Here is a 24,624-nt window from a genome sequence, read left to right on the forward strand (position 1 = left end):
CCTGGGATTGCGACTTTTTCACATAGTTTTTGGGTTGCTGAAACCGAATCCGAAGTCCGTTTTGCTCGATCACGTCAGGTTTTCGAGATAACCTCATAAAATGTCACGAAAACAAAAAAATTTTTTCTCTGATCTGGATGTGCGAATATGTTAATCATATAGTTTTTGGATCACTGAATCCAGATTCGAAGTCAATTTCGCCCTATCACGTCAGGTTTCTGGGATATCCTCAAAAAAATGTCAAAACCAAAAAAACAAAAGTTTTTATCTGGGGTTGCGACTAAATTTTTCATATAGTTTTTGGGTCACTGAAACCGAATCCAAAGTCTATTTTGGCGTATCACGTCAGGTTTTTGAAATATCCTCAAAAAATGTCTAAACTCAAAAAAAAGTTCTTATCTGACATTTTTTGAGGATATCTCAAAAACCTGACGTGATACGGAAAAAAAGAGTTCGAATTCGGTTTTAGCAACATTTTTGACATTTTTTTGAGGATATCTCAGAAACCTGACGTGATAGGGCGAAATTGACTTCGAATCTGGATTCAGTGATCCAAAAACTATATGATTAACATATTCGCACATCCAGATCAGAGAAAAATTTTTTTTGTTTTTGTGACTTATGAGGTTATCTCGAAAACCTGACGTGATGGGGCAAAACGGACTCCGGATTCAGTTTCAGCGACCCAAAAACTAAAAACTATATGAAAAACTTAATCGCAACCCCAGGCCAGAACTTTAATTTTTTTTTTGTGTGGCTGTGTATCAAAAGAAAATTCGAAAAAAGAGTCAAGCCTCTTGAGGCTTCATGTAATAGCTGACTTTGACAGTTCCTTTACCATTTTACCAAGTTTTCACTTTTAGACGTTTACATTTTTGAATAAAAGTCACTAATATTTTATCGCCGCATGGCAAAGCGTTTTTCTTATGAGGTTCAGGGAAAACTAACAAAAACGTCTTTTTTCTTCCTTATACCTTCCACCAGAAAGCTTATTTTTTGGTTTAAAAAACAATTTTTGTATTTAATTAAAGTCTTTTAAGAAACACTTGTTTTACTTGGAAAAAACCAACAATGTTCTCAAAGGAATTGAACTTTCATTATGGTCGTGTTAAATTGTTCAGCAAGAATATAGGACACCTTATTGACCATAAACATATGAAAATAAAACAAAACAAAAAACAAAAAAGATTTTTCTTTTATAATATTTTAATTTTTTATTGAATGCATTTCAAACCAACTGTGGTTCATCATCAGCAATACACTAATTTGACAAAAAAGAAAGAAGAAAGAAAGTACAAAGCAAAAAAGAAGAAAATTGAAGAAAAAGCTTTACATATAACAATTAGAGTAAAAGAGAACATTTAGATTAGGTTAAACAAAGGTGACATAATATTGCCATTATCACTATTCATGGCATTGTTGTTGTTGCTGATGTAAAGACTTTCATAGGCATCAAGTCTGCGGTTGTTCGTGACGTGTTTTTTGAGCTTGACATCTTCTAATCTTACATTGAAGTGGTTGTTGGTGAGGGCGTGAGCAGCGACGGAGGATTTTTCGGGTCTGTTGTACTTAATATGATTCGAATGTTCGTTGAATCGGACACCAATGCTTCTTTTTGTTTGACCGATGTAAACAGCATCGCAGTCCCCACATTTGATCTCATATATTCCCGATTTGTTGACAATTGGGGATTTGTCCTTAGTTGAACCAAGCATATTTTTTATTTTGCCATTACTTGAGTAGACGCATTCTATATTTTGTTGTTTTAATTTTGTGTGCATTTTATTTGTAATTGGTGGAAAATACGTCATTGATGCTCTTTCTGTGTTGTTGTTGTCGTGAAGTTGTTTATTTTGTTTGTATAGAGTTGTTAATGATGATTTTTTAAGTTTTTTAGTGTGTTTATTTATCAACTGATCTATGATAGATGGATTGTATCCATTGATAGCAGCAATATCTTTCAATAAGTTGTATTCGGTGGTATAGTTTGCAATTGAAAGTGGTAGTTTACATAGGCGATGGACCATTGAATGAAAGGCAGCGAGTTTGTGTTGAATCGGGGAGTATGAGTCGTTCGTGATGTATCTGTTTGTTGTTGTTGGTTTCCTGTATATGGCAAATTCAATTCGTCCGTTTTTTTCTTGACAGGGTTAAGTCTAAGAAATTTAGTTTTTTGTCTTCTTCAGATTCAAAGGTGAAATTAATGGAATCGAACTCTGAATTTAAGATGTTTAAAACCGAATCGATTTCACCTCTTTTTATCACCGCAAAAACATCATCTACATAACGAAACCAAATTCTAGGGAGCAATCCTCTTTCGCTCAAATTTGTTTCGAATGACGACATGAAAACTTCCGCTATTAGTGGGGACAAAGGGTAACCCATACATGTTCCAGTTTCAATTATGTAAAAGTTATTCCTAAACTGGAAAAAGTTTTGAGACATACATATTTTAGCTGTTTTTAAATATGTATGTTTTTTGTTTTTGTCTATCTCAAACTTTTTAAGGTGTTTTTGAAGGGCAGTTAAAGCTTCAGGGATTGGAATACTCACGACAACAACAACACAGAAAGAGCATCAATGACGTATTTTCCACCAATTACAAATAAAATGCACACAAAATTAAAACAACAAAATATAGAATGCGTCTACTCAAGTAATGGCAAAATAAAAAATATGCTTGGTTCAACTAAGGACAAATCCCCAATTGTCAACAAATCGGGAATATATGAGATCAAATGTGGGGACTGCGATGCTGTTTACATCGGTCAAACAAAAAGAAGCATTGGTGTCCGATTCAACGAACATTCGAATCATATTAAGTACAACAGACCCGAAAAATCCTCCGTCGCTGCTCACGCCCTCACCAACAACCACTTCAATGTAAGATTAGAAGATGTCAAGCTCAAAAAACACGTCACAAACAACCGCAGACTTGATGCCTATGAAAGTCTTTACATCAGCAACAACAACAATGCCATGAATAGTGATAATGGCAATATTATGTCACCTTTGTTTAACCTAATCTAAATGTTCTCTTTTACTCTAATTGTTATATGTAAAGCTTTTTCTTCAATTTTCTTCTTTTTTGCTTTGTACTTTCTTTCTTCTTTCTTTTTTGTCAAATTAGTGTATTGCTGATGATGAACCACAGTTGGTTTGAAATGCATTCAATAAAAAATTAAAATATTATAAAAGCAAAATCTTTTTTGTTTTTTGTTTTGTTTTATTTTCATATGTTTATGGTCAATAAGGTGTCCTATATTCTTGCTGAACAATTTTTGTAGTTTTTCCAAAAAAAATAGCGCTAGAAAGAAATAAAAAATTTTTACTTTTGTAAATTTCCCACTTTTTCACTTATTTTTTGGTTTGAAAACAATTTTTGTAGGTTTTTTCAAAAACAAATGGAGCTTGAAAGAAATAATTTTTTTTAACTTTTGTAAATTTCCCACTTTTTCACTGTTTAGGTCATTGTAGTTAAGCCTTAAGGCTTTAAAAGTATTACTACAACGGCAACTTTTTGCAAAAAGTCAAAAAGTGATAGATTTCAAACTCATTTTATGACAGTTTTTACGACGACAAAATAAAAAATAATGATGCAAAAAGCTTATTTTTTGGTTTCGAAAAAAAATTTTGTAGTTTTTTCCGAAAATTTTTACAAAAACAAATATTGCTAGAAAGAAATAAAAAAAATTTAATTTTGTAAATTTCCCACTTTTTAGGTCATTGTAGTTATGGCTTTAACATGAAAAAAACGTTGTTGTGCGACGTTGTTGTGAACGCACCTTTAATAAATGTGAACCTATCTTTAATCATTAATAAGTATCTGAACGCATTCATTAAAATTTTAATGGAAACCTTACCACAAATATCATTCCAAACTGGAAGTGCGATAAATAACGCCCTCTCCCTTCCGGAATTTTAAACTTCTACAAGCTAAGCTAAGACGAGAACCTACAATGTGAATGACAAATTTGAGTGAAGTTGGTGGAAGTTGAATGATTGAATGATGGAATTTGAATGAATGGAATATGAAACAGGTTGAATTGAATCGCAAAATGCAAGGTGCAAACACAATGCATTAAGGCGATTACACTTTGCATTTTCTTTTTCGATACTTTTTTTACGTAGTTTAAACGTAGTTCAACAATATCTAAAGCAGGCTTAAAAAATATCAAAAAGTAGGTATATTATATATACCTGTGTATTTTGTCTTCAAAAAGTGTAGTTAATCGCAACAACAAATACTATACAAAATAATGAAACTATTTTGGTATAATTCTGCTTAAAGTTGTTGCAAATAAAAAAAAATAAAGAAATTGGCGCTCGAATTTCGAGGGCGGGGTCGGCTAGTAATAATAATTTTAGTCACCCTTGGTACACAAAAGACCTAAAAATACTAAGAAATAAACGAAATAAAGCATGGAAACTTTTTTTAAGAACCCTTTCACCAGTTGATCACGCTTCTTACGTTGAACTATTTGAAGAATTCAAAACTCATTCAAAAAATTTGTACACCGACTATATGATTGAGAAAGGAAATTCCCTAAGAAAAGATCCAAAGTCATTTTGTAACCTTGTTAACTCAAAGAAAAACTCAGATGGATATCCGGCAAACTTCATTCATGACGATATTACATTACATCAAACATTTGACATTTGCAATGCTTTCGCCAATAACTTTCGTAATTCATTTGTTAATGAGCCTGATGTTGATGTTGACGAATTCTATTTCAAAAATTTACATTCATATTCCGAAACGAGTTGTACGAACATCCCTGTACTGCAAAGTACTGTGTTAGACCTTCTTTCATCCTTAAATGATGATTGTTCTGCTGGCCCAGATGGTGTGCCACCAATAGTATTAAAAAACTGTAGAAACTCCCTAGTTCAGCCTCTAACATTTTTATTCAAACTTTCCATCAAGTCAGGAAAATTTCCCTCCATCTGGAAAAAGTCATTCCTCACTCCTGTTTTCAAGAAGGGTGATAAGACAGATATAAAGAATTATAGGCCTATTTCGAAACTATCCTGCATTCCAAAGGTTTTTGAGCAAGTTGTTTGTGATAGTCTAGCATTTTATAGTAAAAATCTGATAAGTGAAAAGCAGCATGGCTTTGTAAGAAAAAGATCTACTACAACTAATCTTCTTAGCTTCTTAAATAAATGTTCAAATGCGTTAGAAAAAGGTAATGAAGTTGACTGCGTTTACACTGACTTTTCAAAGGCATTTGATCAACTTAGTCATAAAATAATAATCTTCAAATTAAAAGCTTTTGGTTTTCCACGTATTTTTATTGCCTGGGTAGAATCTTATCTAAACCAAAGATCCTATCAGGTCAAATTTAGAAACTGTCTTTCAGATCTTTTTATAGCCAACTCTGGCGTCCCTCAGGGAAGTCACCTAGGCCCATTTTTATTCATTTTAGCTATAAACGACGTAATCTCGTGCATAACTTCAAGTGATATTCTCATATTTGCTGATGATATGAAGATTTTTAAAGAAATTAAGTCTGACAATGACCGTATCCTTCTACAAAGCGATATTAACAGTTTTAATGTTTGGTGTGGTAAAAATGGCCTTTCACTTAACCCAGCTAAATGCCAAACAATTACATTCTCGAGAAAACGAGTCATTAATATTTTTGATTACTACATCTTGCAACATAAGCTATGTCGAGTATTTAGCTTCAAAGACTTGGGTGTCCAATTTAGTTCAAATTTAGGATTTACTGAACACATCAATTTTATAGTAAATAAAGCGAGCTCAATGCTTGGTTTTATTAAACGTTGGGCAAAGGAATTTGATGATCCATTTGTTACTCTATCATTGTACAACTGCTACGTTCGACCCCATCTTGAGTACGCTTCTCAAGTATGGAGTCCTTTTTATGAAGTTCATAAAAACCGAATCGAATCTATACAACACAATTTTGTACGCTTCGCTCTAAAAGGTCTTCCTTGGACCGACCCTTTCAACTTGCCACCTTATGAACATCGCATTCAACTTCTTCAGATACAAACTTTAGCACAGAGACGTGTAAATAATGATTTAATCTTTCTTCATCAGCTTATTAATTCCCAAATTGACGCCCCCTGATCTATTAGCTTGTATTGGTATAAATTATCCGGGTGGATCTCACCTCCTACGAAGATTTGAACCTTTGCATATCGACTTTCATAGAACAAACTATGGTATTAATGAGCCTCTTAGTCGCATGAGTAAACTTTTTAACTTGAACCATTCATCCTTAGACTTTAATTTGACGAAAATGGGTTTAAAAACATTGTTTCGAACACGTGCATTTCCCCAGCCCGGACCTATTGTATGAACAAAATTCCACGTCTGAACGTTGATATGTCAGTTTGTAATTTTTTCATACTATACCCGTACCGCTACCGCATGTACCCTTCGGTGTGGCCAAGCCTTCATACAAGTACCGTTACCGCAACCCGTACCACATCTGAACGTTGAAGTATAAGTTAGGAATTTTTTTCATACTTTTTGGCTTTTGAGCCAAACGTCAGTGTCGAAAAAAAAAAAAAACAGAAAAAAAACTTGACATTTCAATTCGGATATAATATGCTTGTGCATGCATGTGTTTATGTATTATAGGCATGTTGCGTTTGTTTTCCTCCGATTTGATTTGATTTTTTGGTTTTTTCTTGTACTTCTTTGATATGCAGTTATGATAGAAAGGAAAAAAAAATTAGGGTTAAAATAGGAACTTATGGGGTTGAACTATGGCATACGTTCGTTAACTTTTGACTGCTGCTCTCTCTATTTAATCAGAAGAAAATGATGAAGACATAAAGCGTCAATACGTTTACGTACGTATGCCGTAGTTCGACCCCTGATTTCTATATTCATCTCTTTTCCCTCATCTTTTAAGATTTGACTATAAAGCCTTAACTACAATGGCCTAAAAAGTGAAAAAAGTGGGAACTTTACAAACGTATACATTTTTTCATTTCTTTCGAGCGCTATTTGTTTTTGGAAAAAAAAACTACAGAAATTGTTTTTTAAACAAAAAAAAAATAAGCTTTCTGCTTCATTATTTTGAATTTTGCAGTCGGAAAAACTGCCACAAAATGAATTTGAAAATTTTCACTTTTTGCAAAAAGTCACCGTTGTAGTTATACCTTAAAACGAGCACTTTTTGCAAAAAGTCAAAAAGTGACAATTTTCAATCAATATTTGTGATACTTTTTCCAACCCCAAAATTAAAAACGATGATGCAGAAAGCTTTTAAGTTTCAAAAACAATTTTTGTAGTTTTATTCCAAAGAAAAGAAAGAAATACAAAATTTTTACTTTTGTAAACTTCCCACTTTTTCACTTTTTATGTCATTGTAGTTAATTAAAGGTTTGGCCACACCGGATGCGGTAAGCGGTAGCGGTAGGAGTGCAAAAACATCGCCTTTTTCACTCTTACAAGTTTTATACGAGTTTTCATGTGTTAAATTTATCAAGATGAGAAGCTTCTCAGCATCATTATAGTCAGTTCAAATTTCAAATTTAATTTTTTCCTATGCGATTTTACATTCGAAATGTGATAATTTGGGAAATTTCCACATTTGTGGCTTTAGTGAGAACAAGCCTATTAAAATTGTTGAGTATTGATATAGTTGTTGTTTTTTAATTTATAAATTTTTTGAATTTGTTGTCGTTTTTTAACATACAACTTTATTTAGACTTGCAAAATGTGAACCTACTGCAAAACGACAAAAGTAAAATATTTGTTTCTATTTATTGTCAAAAAAAAAAGTATTTTAAAAACAAAAAAATTAATTTTCTGCATCCTTTTTGTATGCTTTCCAGTCAAAAAAACCTTCACAATATGTTCACTTTTGAATTTTTAACTTATTTTTGTACGTTATTTATTTGAAAAAAAAAACGCAAAATGGTACTTACTACTTCATAGAAGGCATCAAATGCAAAACAAACAGACTTTATGATTTGAAATAACTTGCATACATTTGGAAGTTATTTCCGCTTTCGAAAAGCTTGCATTTTTTGGGAGATTTATTGAAATAGTTCGTTGCATACCTTTGGGAGATTTGTTCATAAGTTATGAATCAGTAGTATACTTTTGGAAAATCTGTTGGTAATATTCTAATTAGGTTTCAAGGACACACACAATGTAGATTTTTATTATTATTTAAGAACAAATCAATTTGTATCGATTTTTAATAACGTCAGCAATTGCATTAGATGTGGCATTTTATCTGTACAAAACTGAAATGGAATTTGCATTTAAATTTTGTTAGTTTTGGATATAACTGGCTAGGTACGTAGTGTACTTAGTGTAAACTAAAATTAGCTCTAATTAGTAAACTAAGCTTGTACAAAACTCGGTTTTTGTTGTACAAAAATGTACAAAACTCGTAGATAGTTGTAGAATTTTTTTTTTTTGGTTTAATTTTGAGAAATGTCCGGGCTGGGGAAACGTTTCCCCAGCCCGGTACTTTCACTTGGCTATAACTTTCGTTGTAGGCTTGTACAAAACTCGGCTTTTGTTGTACAAAACTGTACAAAACTTGTACAAAACTTCTGCATACTTTATTTTTAATTGTGCGATAGGTCCGGGCTGGGGAAATGCACGTGTTTCGAACCAGTGCTCCACAATCGTGACTGTTAATCAATGTTTTAAATAAATTATACATGTTGGATTTTTTTGTACTTATAATTTTATAACTTGTAAATTTGTTCGTAATTATTTTGTTTTATATTGTGCATGTGGGAGGTTGTATTTTTTGTCTACTAACCACTAACATGCACTTATGATGAGCCTCTGATTGTAGTTAAAAGCTTGTTCTAAGCTTACTACATCAAAGAATCTGAAGTGAAAAAAAAAAAAAATTCAATGTTCTTATTTGTTTTTAAACAAAAACAGAAAACCGGACTCAAAAATATCTTGTCGTTTTCGAGAAATTAACAAAAAACCATAACTACTTTTTTCTAAAAATCCTCTTATTTTCTGTTTTTACGTGGCTGGACTTGTTGATAAATTCATTTATGAAACATTAACCACTAGGCATAGCCGTATTTAGGGGGGGGGGGGTTTTGGGTGTTTAACCCCCCCCCCCCCCCCGAAATTTTTTTGGTCCATCACAAAGAGTTTTTATCTCTTTGACCATTTCCTTAAGCACTATGTTAACACCTTAAAATGCTCTTTTAAGAACCCTTTAAATACCACAAGTACTTATGCAGGGTTTTTGGTGCCGAGACTAAACTATGCTTTTTCAAAGGGTTTCGGTGGCCGAACTCGAATCCAAAGACGGACTTATTCGATCACATCTCGTTTTTGACAGACATCTTTTCTACTGTCCGAGATATCTTCAGTTGCTTATTACCCACTTTTGTTCTATGTTAACCTTAAATCCAGTATGTAAGCGAAAATAAATGTATCGATTTTTTCAGAGACTGTAGTACCTACCAACGCCAGGAAATAACCTCGAAAACTGGTAAAAAGCGGGATTTTCGATTTTCTAACGGGAATATCTTAAAAACGCGATGTGATAGAATTTTTCTGAGTTCGGATTTGAGCTCAGCCTATAGAAAAGTATACCCTGGTTTCTGTAACAAAAACCTTGTTGACCAGTGTAATTGCTCATGTCAAACAACTTGGATTATTTAAAATTTTGGTTTTTAAGTATTGCTAATTTCATTTAGAACTCAATAGATAGAATGTACCTGTCAATTTTCTGCTACAAAATTTCAGTGCAAGAAAAAGTACATTTTCCAATGTTTTATATATTTAATTGTACGAAATAATTTTTTTTATAAAGCCTTAGATTGGTTAAAATTTGTTTCTTAAAAAAAATTTTCTTGCTCGCTAACGCTCGCAATTTATATCAACCAACTTATCACTCTTTGTACCTACAAAACTAGAGATGCCGCTGAATATTCGGCCATTTTTAAATTACGTTTACCGTAAGCAGGGCTTTTTTAAACTTTTAACTACGAATTCCTCTCCTAAAAAATACTTAAAAAGGATATTGGCAAATTTTTCGCTTCTACACAGTTCAAATGACTATTTGATTTAGCGGGATTTAGAATCGACTGCAGTTACATATAGTTGATACAAAGTATTGTGATTTCTAAAAAAAAATTTGTTTGGTCTGAGCTTTTTTATTTTTCCTGGATAACATTTGAATTCTTTTCCTTCGTATTTGCCTTTTCTTGTCATCGATTTATCTTGTGGATGTACATTATTATTTGTTATTCAATTATCGTTTACAAATTGCGATTTTATTTCTTTAAAGCCCTTACAGCTAGAATCAATGGGCGGCGAGCACCTCAGACATAGTAAGAAAAATTCTCAGGTAAGTTTTCAGGTGTTATCAATGATAAAAGTTAACCAATTCAGGGTTAATCCAATACTGTATATAATTACAATCGCCCTAGTTCTAGTGTTTTTCGTTATAATTCATATTATTAGCTCTCGAAATTAAAAGTGCCCTAAAATTGCAACAAATGTCGTTTTCAGTTCGTAATCCGGAAGAATTCTCCAATCCCTAACGCCAAAAAAACACCCAAACACAGTTCTTTCAGTTTGAACTTTCATGTCTATGTATACGTGTGTTTTTCTCACAATCTCCCTTTATTAATTAATTAACAGCTACAATATCATCTTCATCACTTGACTACTATGAAGATGATAAGAGGGTAATAGCTAATAGCAGACCGATTTATGATAGTAGGAATATTCATATTTATTTTGTAGAACTTTTCAAGAGTTTATTTAATTAAATTGCTAAATAATCGCATCAAAGCAAACCAAAAATCAAGTTTGTCAAATTTGACGCTTAAAAAGTATGAATGTGTAGCGGCTACACTGTAGCCGTATAAACTTAGCATGACAACTTTTGAAAACGTTATTTTTCTTGCTCAGTAGCCGCATAATTGCCGTGCTTATGCCGTGAAGTCAACAAAATTGCCGCTCGCTTAGTTTTGTCAGAATCTGACCACAAAAGCTTTGTAGTTTGTACCACATATAAAAGTTAGCATGACAACTTTTAATTTTTGATCAAATCCCACTTTTTTGCTCATTATTTAATGTCTAATTGCCGTAATTATGCCGTGAAATCAAAAATAATATTCCTCTTTTGGTTTTCTCGCAAAAATATAAAATCTATAATCCTATCCCATATAAAGTTAGCATGACATAATAATAATTGGCCAAAATTAAATTTTTGCTGTCCAATTAATTGCCGCATTTGGTTTATATGTAAAATGCAACTCAAAAAAATTGCCGTGCTCTTGATTTTTCCAAAAAAGTTAAATGACATATTTTTTAGTCACTTTCCATAGGAAGTTAGCATGACACACCCTGTATTTCTTAAACCACTAGTCTAAAATTAAATTTTTGTTGGCCAATTAATTGCCGCATTTGGTTTATATAAAAAATACAAACTCAAAAAAATTGCCGCACTCTTGGTTTTTTTTTAAGTTAAATATTTTTTAGTAACTTTCCATATAAAGTTAGCATTACACACTTTCTTTTTCTTAAATTATTATTGGTCAAAATCAAAATTTTTTGTTAGAAAACTAAAAGCGAAATATTATTTTTGATTTCACGGCATAATTACGGCCATTTAACTTTAAATAGTGAGCAAAAAAATTGGATTTGATCAAAAATTAAATGTTTTTAGCATGACAATTTAGGTATATAAAGAAATTACAATAAGCCTTTGTGGTCATATTCTGACCAAACAAAAAAATTAACTTTTTCAAAAGTTGTCATGCTAAGTTTAAGCGGTTGAATGTGTGAGTGCTTCTGATTCTGATTTCTAATTTCAAAATCAGAATACCTCTTCTTTTCAAAAGAAGAACTGTCATCCGACGCCAATAAAACACTTTCAGAAGCTTTCCGGACGACCAATCGAAAACGACAAAAGTATCTTAAATAAATGGTTACGGCTTAATTCAAATCAATCCACTGGTAACAAAGGATTTAAAAACACCGAATACACGGTTAAAAATTTTGGATACATTTGAGGCAACACCAAAATTTTATTTCAATTTAAAACTTGCCAACGGCGTATACAATGGGGGGAGGTCACGGGGTCATTTCAAACCATCTATTTTCCCAAATTTGGAGATGTGGTTATACTTTTACTTTTAGCGAACGCTATGCTGGATTAGGATTATTTTGATTCGTTCGACATTGATAGGTTAAAAGTTGAGCTGTGTTGTAGAGTTTTGTATGGATTTAAAATCCGTATATTTTTTTAATTTTGACTAAAAGCCCAGGGAAATTAGTAAATTAAATAGCATTTTTCTTGCTTAAATATTAAATTTGCCTTTAGACAAGGTTGCTTATATTCTTATCTATAAAATTGGTTTAAAGCTCAGGAAAATTAGTCAAAATGTGGGCGTGAAATCGCATTTTTCGTCATCTTGGAAAAGATGTTGGTATCGTTTTTATTTATCAGCTCCATTTAAAAAAAAATGACAAAAGAAACACTTATTACCAATAAAATTATCTAAAAATGATATGGAAACCAATTCTGTGAGTTGATTAAATAAAATTTAATAGTTGGTCAAAGTGCGGGTTTGTTTCGCAAGGTAGGGACAAAATGACATTTTTTCATATATCTGACAAGCTTCTGATTTTTTTGGGTAGTCGCTGATAAATACCTGAAAGCTCACGAAATCAGAGCCGAATGTTGTTAAATCATAAGTAAGTGATCTATAGCATTTCTTTAGTTAGTATTGCGAAATTTCGAAAAATTATTTACCCTAAAACTAGTATAATTTTGTTAAATATTTTCTGTTACGTCAAAAATATTGTCTTTACTATTTTGACAGAGGTATTTGAATCCTGTAACCCCCTCGTTTTTAGAGAAAAAAAAGTTCGCTTACAATTAAAAAAAAAATTTAAAAAAAAATGTATTTTCAAATGCAGTTTATTTTGCAAAACTTTGCGATTCGTTTACCTGAGGACATTTAATTCGAAAGTTGACATTGTCATTACCTAAATAAAAAAGATTTTTATTTTAACTTTTAAAATAATTCTGGACGGAAAACAATACAGAGTTGTTTTAAGGCAAATTATTCCATCGAAGTACTTGCACAGTACAGTGTATTTTTATGACAGGACGTTCTTAATTAGAGATGCCGCGAATAGTGATTTGGCCGAATAGCGAATATTCGGCCACACACATGGGCCGAATACCGAATATTCGGCCAACGATTTGTGTATTTATTTTGCGCCTATTTGACTTTTTTATGTTATAGTCTCTCTTATTCTATTTCATTGCATGTGGGATGTGGGCCAAAAGATTAGAAGTATTTTGTATTTAATTTTCGAGTGAGAGAAGATTTTCAGAAGCTGGAATTGTTTACGAAGAAAGACGTAATTGTTTGCTACCAACAAATGTTGAAAATAAGACATAAATATATTTTACAAAAATTTTTGTATACAAAACTTGTTATTTGAGCATTTAATATTTACTGATGTTAAGTTGTGGCTAAACTTAACATTAGCAAATTTTAAATGCTCAAATAAAGTTTTGTATAAAATTTTTTTTTCTTTTTATACGGCCGAATACCGAATACAAAAAAAAAGGCCGAATATTCGCGGCATCTGTAGTCTTAATTGGTCAAGACTTAAGGCTTAATCCTAAACAAAAGCAAAGGAATCACACACCGTTTTTCTTCGGTTATTCTTATAAGTTTTCGAGTAACACAAAAAGATAATTGCGTTCCAAAACGTTCACTTGCGTAATGTATATTTTGCCTGGACTTTAGGATCTGAACAAAATCCGAAAAGTATGTTGATAATCATTACAAGAATTTTATTTTTTTTTTCTTTCATTGAAGGTGGCGGTCTGTGATAACCTTGAACTTCCATTCCGAGATGAGTCTTTTGACGCTGTTCTTTCTCTTGCTGTAGTCCATCATTTTGCTACAACAGAGCGTCGTGTAGGTGCAATTCGAGAACTAGCTCGTATTCTTCGAATTGGTGGTCGTGTGATAATCAGTGTATGGGCTTTGGAGCAACGCCAAAGACGTTTTGAGTCGCAAGATGTTCTCATACCCTGGCAACCCCCTAAGAACCGCAATCAATCCTATTCGGACGAGGAAGATGATGACGATATTCTACCACCTTACAATGCTTATGTGGAGGAGTCAACCAATTCTAGCCGATCAGCAGGTGATGGAGATAGTTCTAGTTTATCATCATCGTCACCAGGAGAGTCGTGTTACAGCTTTGTAAGGCGAGCAATACAGGTAGAAAGTACACCTTATTAATATATCTGTAAATCTAGCTTATTATTTTTATTGCGGTTTTCAGAAATTGGCTGGAAGTAAACGCCATCCATGGTTCCTTGATTCTTGGACTTCAAAGGACACAAAAAACAACAGTAGCTTGGAATACGAAGATGCCAAAGATTTACCAATAGAACTACGTCGTCTGGAGGATTTTGAAGATTTTTGTGATCCACCTTTATCTGCGGGATTAAAGTCTCGTAGCCTTGGCAGCATTTTGTATCCACCACCACGACAAATTGTTCGATCAAGATCAAGTGTACCCAGCCTCGGGTCACAAATGGTAGAGCCCAAGCAAATTATTGTTCAAATATCTCCAGGGCAAGTTCCAAACAGTACCGCTGTTGAAATGCCAAACTGTAACAGCAGTAATCATTCACCGGGCTCCGGAAGTAATACAAATAATACTGCATCAGGAACAGTGACAGCTTCTTCAACTCCTCCATATTCTGCAACGACACCTAGTCGAAGGCCAAAACTGATCAAACAAAAACAATCCCTTTGTGATGAAGACTATCAACTGCCAGATAATCCATTTCATATGATAAGTAACTGTAGTAGTAGTAATAGTCTAAATAGTAATAGTCTACAACAACAACAGCAGAAAAATATACGAGCCCCTACATCGGCAAAGTATCTAACGAATGCTAAGGTATTTTTACGGAAGCAGAGTTCTCTGAACGAAGAGCTTATGGCGGGGAATCGCATCCGAGAAAAGGAAAGAGTAAGAAAGCGGATTCAAAAGCAAATGTCATTGAATGAAGCTTTTCTCTGTCGATCCGTTTTTTCAAAAAGACTTCAAATCCTTCGTGATGGTCTCACAAGCAAATTGAAAACATCTACAGGTAGCCTTGAAAGAGTAACAAAAAATGGCATTGTCAAGATTATGCAAAATTTCAAATCTACAACAAACCAAAACACATCCACCTCCGCAACAACAACCCGACCTTCAACAGTTAATGATCATTATAACTATCATAATCATACACACCACTCAGCAGTGCACAAACAAGGTTCTTTTTCATCAAATAATTCTGGTGAGTCATGTAATTGTGGCTTAGCGGCTGCAGCCGTAGCTGCTGCCGCACTTACAAATGGTACTGAGGACCAATCAAACAATAAACCAAGACGTTCCTCTCGCGAATCCGGCTCCGATTCTTCCAAAGACAGTAGTTTCCAGTCGGATACAAGCATTGAGTCTGAGGATAGTTTTGCTTCCGTCATCTTCATTCCAAAGCCAGAGCTTCAAGCACAACAACAAACTCAGCCAAACTCTCAATTGGCAGCTCAAAAGCATCAACAACAAATATATCATCAGCAAAATTCAAACAGCAGCAGTAGTAATAGCAGTAGCAGCTGCAATGGTGCACACAACAGCAATTGCAACAGCCTAACCCAAAACAACCTTAGCAGCAATAGTTCGAGGAACCGTATACCATCAGTGCCAACATCTCCACTTATTATGCCATGCCCGCCAACACCAGCACACTCGCCAGCAGCAGCATACACCGTTGTGACATCACCTCCTCAAACGACATCGTCTGTACAAGCGGCAATGGCTATGCTTACACCACCCAAACTTGTACAAAAGTACGTCAAAACTAATAACACAGGAACTATACAGGAAAAACCTAGATTTACTTTCGAGGTTGAACACATTCAGCAGCTAGAAGCCTCTAAAAATAACTATGCTAACACATCCCTGATAAATGGACATGCTAAATTAACAACCATTGTGGTTGATAAACCTGAATCGAATACAAATAATTCGCCACCACAATTAGCAACAAAAATTACACGTCAGACTATAAAAGATCTCCCGCCTATCCCAAAATTTAGAAAACAGCAGTCTTTACAAATGCACAAGCCTGGCTATGCAATAGTTCGTCGAGCATCAATGACCGTACCAACAATTCCAAAGTTTATGGCATTAGAGCTATTTAATCCAGCAACTGATGATTTGGATAGTGATTCAAGTGAACCATCTTCGCCGGACTCCATTGACAGTGTAATAAGCGCACCCAAGTCAGCGCAGCCTGATGACCTCTCACTAAAGAGTGACATTAATAAGTCTGATTTTCACATGAATGGTGACAGTCCCCCATTAGAAAATTTTAACTTGGAGGACGATTCTGTAGGAAGCATGCCATATGCTAAGCCGGTGAATAAGATCCGTCCCGCAACACGTCAAGAATGTGCTGAATTTGCCGAACAACTCAGTGCTCAACTTTTGCGGGAGCTTGATGAAAAGAATCGATCTGATAAAATAGAATGTAGAAGTTTGGATGGCATTGGTGGTGATATAGGCGACTACATTGACGATCCAGTTATGTCGAATTTTCGCAAGCGTAATAGTGACCTAACAGCTCTGAGGGACGAGCTTCGAGAACGGCGCCTCATGTTGGCAAATCTGTCAACACAACCCAGTCTTCAACAATCTCCAAACTCATCTTCTACGTCTTCTCTTTCCTCTCAAACTCGTAGTCTAACAATACATGAGGAAGATGAGGAGGAAGAGGAGCGTGAAGAAGCTGAGGGTAACAGTTCCAATAGCTATTCTCTTAACCTTTACGATAACTATAAGATCTCTAAGTTCAAATACAAACGCAACCGTCAGTACAGCCTGAACCCTGAGACTGCATATTTGCTCGACGATGGCGACAGCTCTGCCCGAGAAGACGATGACGATGTAATTCTCGAAGAAGATGAAGATGTCAAAAGTGACGAGGGAGTACTAGATGATGACGAGCATCATGAAGACGGAGTTACCACTGCTGAGAAAGACGGCTACGCTAAGAAAACTACACAGAACACAATAAAATGTGACGAAAACTCTTTGGATGAGAACACAAAACAAGATGGATGTGGGGCTGTAGCCAACCGGCAATCAACAATTGAATCTTGGGAAAACTCGAACAGTTCAACAGCTTCATTAGATAGTCCAACTCAAGGGGGGGCTACTACACATCACAGATATTACCATGTTTTTCGAGAAGGTGAATTAGACGCACTTATAAATCATCATGTGGCAAGTCTGCATATTGTGTCATCTTATTATGAACGAGCCAGCTGGTGTGTAGTGGCGGAAAAAGTTCAGGTCTGGACCATTTGAGTGATGGTATCATAAGTAAAAATGTAGACTTAACTATTACATTTAATTAAACATACAGAATCATAAAATATCTTTTTCGTATAAAAATAGTGCTTTATGTAACCTGTAAGCTTAGGACACAGCAATAGCAAAACAAATATTTTCACTCTTCGCGTTCAATACCTCCTGAAACTTCAGGTTTTCGAACTTTTTCATCAAATGTCATAAAATTTCAGATAACCTCATCATTGGATTATGTTTATATGTATATCGTCGCTTCAGAAGCAAAGTGTCCTATCTCAAAATTTAGCGATTTTGAGTTAAGTTTATCGAAGAAATCACAAAACAATGAGCTATTTTCTGGTCTCACTTTTATTAAAATACTTCTTAAATTGAAGGCGTGAGAGCATTGTTTATTTATTTATTTAACATAACTAAATAACTAGTTTTCAAGAATTTTATTATTTTTACAGTAGTAGGATATTATGATTTAATTGACTGCAAAAAAAAAAAAGTTAATTTATATTTAGGTACAAGAAGTTGTTATTCCTTCTGTCAATTACTCGTAGATTGTTATAATAATTAGGTATTATGTGAATTTAAAAGTTTAAACATTTTATTTAAAGGTGAAAATTGTTCACAATTGGTACGATAGTTCATTAGTAGCATTGAACATAGAAGGTGCAAAGAGTTTATGGTAGCAGTAATTAATTTAACAATGAACACAAAACATAAATACATAAGAGCGTCTGTTCTCAAGACTGGGTAGATCAGTGAGCCTCAGTGTGTTGTTATAAGGTGGAAGATCATAAGGATTTACCCACCCTAGTCCTCTAAGCGCAAACCTAAGAAATCTTTTTTGCACATGGTCCAATCTATTTTTGTGGCAATCATAAGAGGTGACCAAACTTGGCAAGCATACTCTAGGATGGGTCGAACAATACAAAAGATATAAAAAGCAGCTTTGTAAGACTCTCTTTTTATCCAATCAAGAATTGAATTAGCTTTATAAGAAATGCAATTAATGTGTTGAATAAATTCGAGTTTGCGATCAAACGTGACGGCGACAATAGAAATATCATTTTGACGAGAAAATGACACACTGTTATACCGATAAATAATGCATTATCGGTATAACAGTGTGTCAATAATTATAATTAAACGAATTAAAAGAAAGTTTTCTTGTAAAACACAGTTTTACAGTTATTGATGTTAAGACTTACAGCCCTATTCTGCTATTCGATTCACGTGAAAGTCTAAAATAAGAAGCGTTTAAAAGGTGGTTAAAATTAAATTTAGACAATTTATTTTTCTTTTGAATTTCTAAAACAGACGGGAACAACACTTTGCTATCGAAAGTTAGAAGTTTTTCAAAGCCAATTTGACATGATTAAGAAAGGGAATCTTTCGATTCACGTGAATCGAATAGCAGAATAGGGCTGTTAAACAGTAACGAGTACACAAGTAGTCAAGAACGAACAAAAGTCAAATTGGAGTTTTTCACAATCACGAGTAGATACATGATGGAGCAGTTTTAATGATCGTAACATCGTCGCGTCGGTCGTCGGTATAAATGAGACACTTTGAGTGCCAGTTGTGCAAACGTGGATCATCCTTGGTTCAGGAATTTAACTCGCCGATTTCGGCGGATTGGCTTCGGGTCAAGTGCTAAACTTCAGCTTTACTACTGATTTCAAGAGATAAAAGTTGCTGATCCACGGATTAAATATTTGTACAACTGGCCCTGAGTGTTTTAACATGGATGGCAAGTCGTTAAAAATAAAATAAAATAAAATAAAATAAAATAAAATAAAATAAAATAAAATAAAATAAATTAAAATAAAATAAAATAAAATAAAATAAAATAAAATAAAATAAAATAAAATAAAATAAAATAAAATAAAATAAAATAAAATAAAATAAAATAAAATAAAATAAAATAAAATAAAATTAAAAAAAATAAAATAAAATAAAATAAAATAAAATAAAATAAAATAAAATAAAATAAAATAAAATAAAATAAAATAAAATAAAATAAAATAAATTAAAATAAAATAAAATAAAATTTTTTTTATCCATAAATTATTCTTTTAAAAATTTTAATTTAATTATATTTAGGCAATATAAATGTTTTTGCATAAAAAAGGTCGTTTAAATTGAACAAGTAATTTGGAAGATAATTTGAAATTAAAGAAACGGTTCTACGGTTTCATTAAAAGATAGACCTAATTTAAAAACTAATTAATACATTATTTTTTTAATAAAAATCGTTGGAACCGTTTTTTGAGCAAATTAAACTTTTCCAAAATTGGTATTTGACAGGTACCGTTATTTTTGGTCCAAAAAAATTAATTCCAAAAAACCCTTTGTACAGGATCCAAAAACTGCTAGGCATACCAAGTTTGAAGAAGATCGGCCTATTCGTTTAGGCTGTAGTTCATTATACAGACCGACAGGCAGACGGACTTTCGAGACAAACTTTTTTAGTATTCTCTATCATCGTAACATCATGGAAAATTGTTATCTCAACTTTTTTTTTAAAGAATGTATAACTTGTATAGTACCTACATATATCGCAAGTAAAAATGCTCATTAGGAACAATAAGAGATTTAACATTAACATAGAAACATAACGATTCACAAATAATAACCTCAAAAAGCTGTGAAATCATTGGTAGTCTGGCAACAGGCCTACAGTTTTTATTTTCATCTTGTTTTCGTTTTTTATGCAGAGGGATTATATAAGAACTTTTCCAAATACATAGTTGAAAACGCACACGAAGAAATTAAAAAGTTGAAAAATAGACAGAGGTAAAGACAAGTGACGTACAAATTAATAGAAGGCATGCCATCAGGGATCAGGACCAGTGCCCATGTTCTGTAACTTTTATCACTGGCGATAGAATATTTTAATGACCTAAAAATCCATTAAACCTCATCAAAATAAAAGAAATTTTGTTCCAGATCATATTTTCTTAATTCATAAATTCTGAAGTTGAAATAAATTTTGCTTTATTTATGGAAGAAAGTGGATTTTAGAGACGTTGAAAAACGTTTATCGCCAGTGATAAAGTTACAGAACAGGGGCCCAGGTACCCTCAACGTAAAGGTTAGATATAAACTTAACAAGGTTGTCAATATCAATGTTGAAGTTCATATCAGTCAAGTAAGTAAAAGTAGTAGTCAAAATTTTAAGTCATTTCGTCAGTTTTATCATAGCTTACAGTAGGTATCACAGTTTGGAGTATCACAATTGAAAGAAATCAGAAAAAAGTTGCGTTATAACTCGTGGCTCGTGAGTCATGACTTGTAGTGTCATTGAGTTTAAAAACAGACGGTTAATAGAATGACACTACTACTGGATTCATTTTCAGATCTCTTTGCACCTTCTGAATGTAATTAAGATACTAAACTTGATTTTCTATTAAAATTATCTCTTGATTCACAGTAGGTACTTTTTAAAGTTTATAATTTATATCAGTTAGAGACAGTTTAAAAGCAGACCATAATTTGTTCATTTGATTTTTTAGAATTTTGATGTCATTACCGTACCAAAACGAAATAAAAGATCTCGATTTTATAGTCGCTACAGGAACAGATTTTAAAAAGCAATCAAGGAAAATATTATTAAAAAACCATTAAATTAACATTAAGACAATCTTTTAAACGGGACCAGTCAATTTGCGACAACAATGAATTTAGTTTTGTAAAATCAGTCTTTTTAAAGTTGAAAGAGTAATAGTTGTTATCAGATATTTCATTATTTCTATTATAATATTATTTTGCATTTTAGATACCATCCCTGTAAATAAACAAAATTATTGGTTTCATATCAACACGACACTTTTTCGAGCATTGCTGAGAAAAAACACAAGAATAGTAATTATTTTTATGCGAAACGACATAGGAGGTACCTAGTCTCTCTACTTTTTTGTTTTGCTTTTTTTTTAAAGAGATTTTTAATAAATGAATTAGGTATATCTACAATTTGATAGAGGAGCAAAAATTAAATTGTATTTGTTCTACGACTTTTAATCTTCGCAAAACGCAAAGGCTCTAGACGAAAATTAGTTTTTTAAGAATATTAATATTTTAAATCGCTTTTTTTTAACTCCAGATTTTGAGATAGGATACATTGCTGAGGCGACGATAAATGGGGGTTAAACTACCCTTAATATATAGTATAGGGTTGCGGTTTTTTTTTTTGAGACCTCTTCAGGACATGCAATTTTTATAGGTAATCAAGTACCTACTGGATTGACATTTTGTTTCGAACTGTACTTCGCACATGATAAACAGGTATGTTTATTGTAAACGCCAGTCTAGTTTAACAGTCGAGCTTATTTAGATGGAAAATTTATATATTTTTCGAGTTTTCAGTTATAAATTTGAAAATTTGCTCTACACTCAGAAAATAAAACGAGCTAAAATGAAGAATACCAGCTTAATTTCAGACCATTCCGATCTTAAATTAAGATTTTTAGTTCTTGAAATCGCGATAGAAAATTTAAAAATATTGTTTTGCATAACAACAAATAGCAAACAAAATAACAAACTATAGATAAAAGTCTCCAAAATATTGCAAGCTTTTGCAGCTTGACGATGATGTCATCAAAACAGTAGTTTCTTTCCTGTAAAAAAACTGGGTTCCAATAATCGTCAAGAAACCCAAATTATAATTGAGAATTTAAAATGGTTTGTCAAATTTAATAGTTAGTTAAACTATGATTACACGGTCAACGAAATCGGTCAACGCGTTGACTCTCTGACGTAAAAATGACGTCACAATCTGTCCTAAGAGTGTCACGTCGTGTGATCGTCAAGAAAAACTGCTGTCATTGACGGGTACGATGACAATCGCTTTGACACACATTTTTGGGTCAACGCATTGACTATTATCGATGACCGTGTAATCTTTCTATCAATGTCATTAGGTGTCATCGCATCGTTGACGGGGCAGAATTTAATACCGTGTCATCGTTTCAGATTGACACAGTTTTTTGTATAGAAATGTGATGAAAGTTGGATTGGGAACATTTTTTGTAGGGCGATTTTTTGAATGGTGTACCGTTTTGGAGGGAGTGCACTCCCCATGGGGTTCTCATTTCACATTTTTTTTTTTACAAAAAACTTTTCGGTATGGCCATGGGATCCATGTTCGATGCAAAAAATTTTTTTTTTTACAAAATATAATTTGTATATTCTAAGCTACATTTTAAGACCATAATCATTAACATTGGTTGCGGTGTTCCTATACTATTAGCGTTAGCGTTTGAAGGTAGCCATATTGATTTTTTTCGATTTTTTAAAAATCAAATGTCGAAACTTTTTTAATTTTTTTCTAATTTTTCGACAAAACTTTAGTAATTTTACATTTATGTTCGTTCAAAAATCTTATCGGAATTCATTTAAGACTTTTATCTTAAAAGTGCATTGCGTATATCTCGAAATATTTACATTTCAATGCAACCATGTCAATAAATTTTTGTTTAATTTTTCAAATCTCATTTTCTCCGCTTTTTTTAGAATATTTTTGGAAAAATTAAATTTTTGCTTTGTGTCAAACAGTGTGATCAAGTTTTGCGAGTCATCGCTTTGACACTTCTAAATAAACTTACAAATTTATTAAAAATTAATTTTATTTAAAGAAACGAACTTAATTCTTTAGCTAGCTTAAAAGAATATAAATTATAACACAACGACTAGGCATTTGCCTTCATCAAACGACACTTCGTGTTTTTTTTTTTATTTTTATAAAAAGTTATTATAAACGTCTGTTTACCTATAACATGAACTTGTTTATAAAATACATATAAAATTAACAAATTTAAAAGTATGAAAAGTGATTATTTTCCAAATATTCCTACATATACCTACTTTTTTGATTCTTGTATCCCAGGTTAAGTAGAAATATAACTTCATCCAGTTTCTGAAAATATTTTTTTTAATCTCAGTATTTATCATCTTGTGATTTTTAGTAATCAAAAAAGTTAATTATAAAATAAAAGAAAAAATTTTATACACAAACATCTATTTAAAAAACACGTCAAAATTCAATTTACAATACAATAATTTTACCTAAAAAACAATTTAACAATTTAAATAAATGCATACATACAAAAAATCAGATGCAAAAAAAATCAATGAAAAATAATATTTTAAATGAGAAGCAATTGGAATTTGCTTTGATGGAATAGGGTAATAAGGCCTTGCTAAAAAAAAATTTGCAATAAAATAAATGTGTTTAACAGTTCCTATACCTAAAATAATGTTTTATGACTTATTGTTAAATCAAGTTATTGTTAAATCAAGTTAGTATACTGCTTTGTTTAAAAGAATACGACCAATTCTAAAAATTTTATTGCCTGCAATATTTGTAAAATTTTCGTTCATTAAACAGGTTTTCCCAAGTTTTCTAATCGATGCGTATGTATTTATGCTTGCTTTTATACACTGACACCATGATATACAAAATTCACTAAAGAGTATGGAATTAGTTTTTTTTTTGTTTAGTAAAAAAAAAAACAAAAAACTTTAAACTATAAAGATTATTCTAATCTCGTTTTTGATTAGAAGTCCAGAATCGTCCGGAAGCATTCAGAAGTCTTCTAAAATTGCTTCTAAGAAGAGAAATTCTCTTCTCGATTTAAGTTAGAATCCACTCAAGAGAACAATCTACAGAACAGAACAATTGTAACAAAATCAAGGGGGTCATTCCGTATCTCGATTATCATCAGACGTTAACGTTTGGACGATAGAGTTGCTTCACGTAAAATTAAAAAAGTCCATCATTTGGACGATCACGTTTTCGCTATTATTGTTTTGCTTCGCGGAAGACGAAAATCGTCTAAACGTACACGCAAAAACCTTGAAGTTTGGACGATAGCTAAAAAGCTCACGTTTCCCATACGTTTATACCCATTTAATATTGTTTTTTTTATTATTATTTCCAGTTTGTGATGAAATGTTATTTAAGGTTCGAGTTTGTTACTTATTAAAAAAAATAAACATCACATTATTTTTCTCTAAAAAAAATAAAATAAATATTTTGTCCTAACAAACATATATTATATATTTATACAGGGTGTCCCAAAAGTTAACGTCGAAACGAAAACGGTAGATAGGGTAGGTGGTGACAGTTATCAGAAAAATAATAAAAAAAATCGCAGCCATATATTTTGGGAGTTATGGGCATTTGAAAAAAAGTCGAAAAAATGGTCACCCTGTGACGGTTTTTCATATGGAAAAATTAC

The 24,624-nt window shown here is 32.5% G+C and overlaps 1 protein-coding gene across 2 annotated transcripts in view; it reads left to right on the top strand.

The window, feature by feature from the left end:
* The window catches only part of LOC129915682 (uncharacterized), a 55,239-nt gene extending 37,779 nt beyond the window's left edge, over positions 1-17,460 (top strand). For both annotated transcript variants that reach the window (XM_055995339.1, XM_055995338.1), the window contains 2 exons: positions 13,831-14,241; positions 14,306-17,460. In XM_055995339.1, the coding sequence (XP_055851314.1) occupies positions 13,831-14,241; positions 14,306-17,392 (3,498 nt within the window). In that variant the 3' untranslated portion in view covers positions 17,393-17,460. The remainder of the gene's footprint in view (positions 1-13,830; positions 14,242-14,305) is intronic.
* The last annotated feature ends 7,164 nt before the right edge of the window (positions 17,461-24,624 follow it).

Source organism: Episyrphus balteatus, chromosome 3, assembly GCF_945859705.1.
Source record: "Episyrphus balteatus chromosome 3, idEpiBalt1.1, whole genome shotgun sequence".
Taxonomy (NCBI): domain Eukaryota; kingdom Metazoa; phylum Arthropoda; class Insecta; order Diptera; family Syrphidae; genus Episyrphus; species Episyrphus balteatus.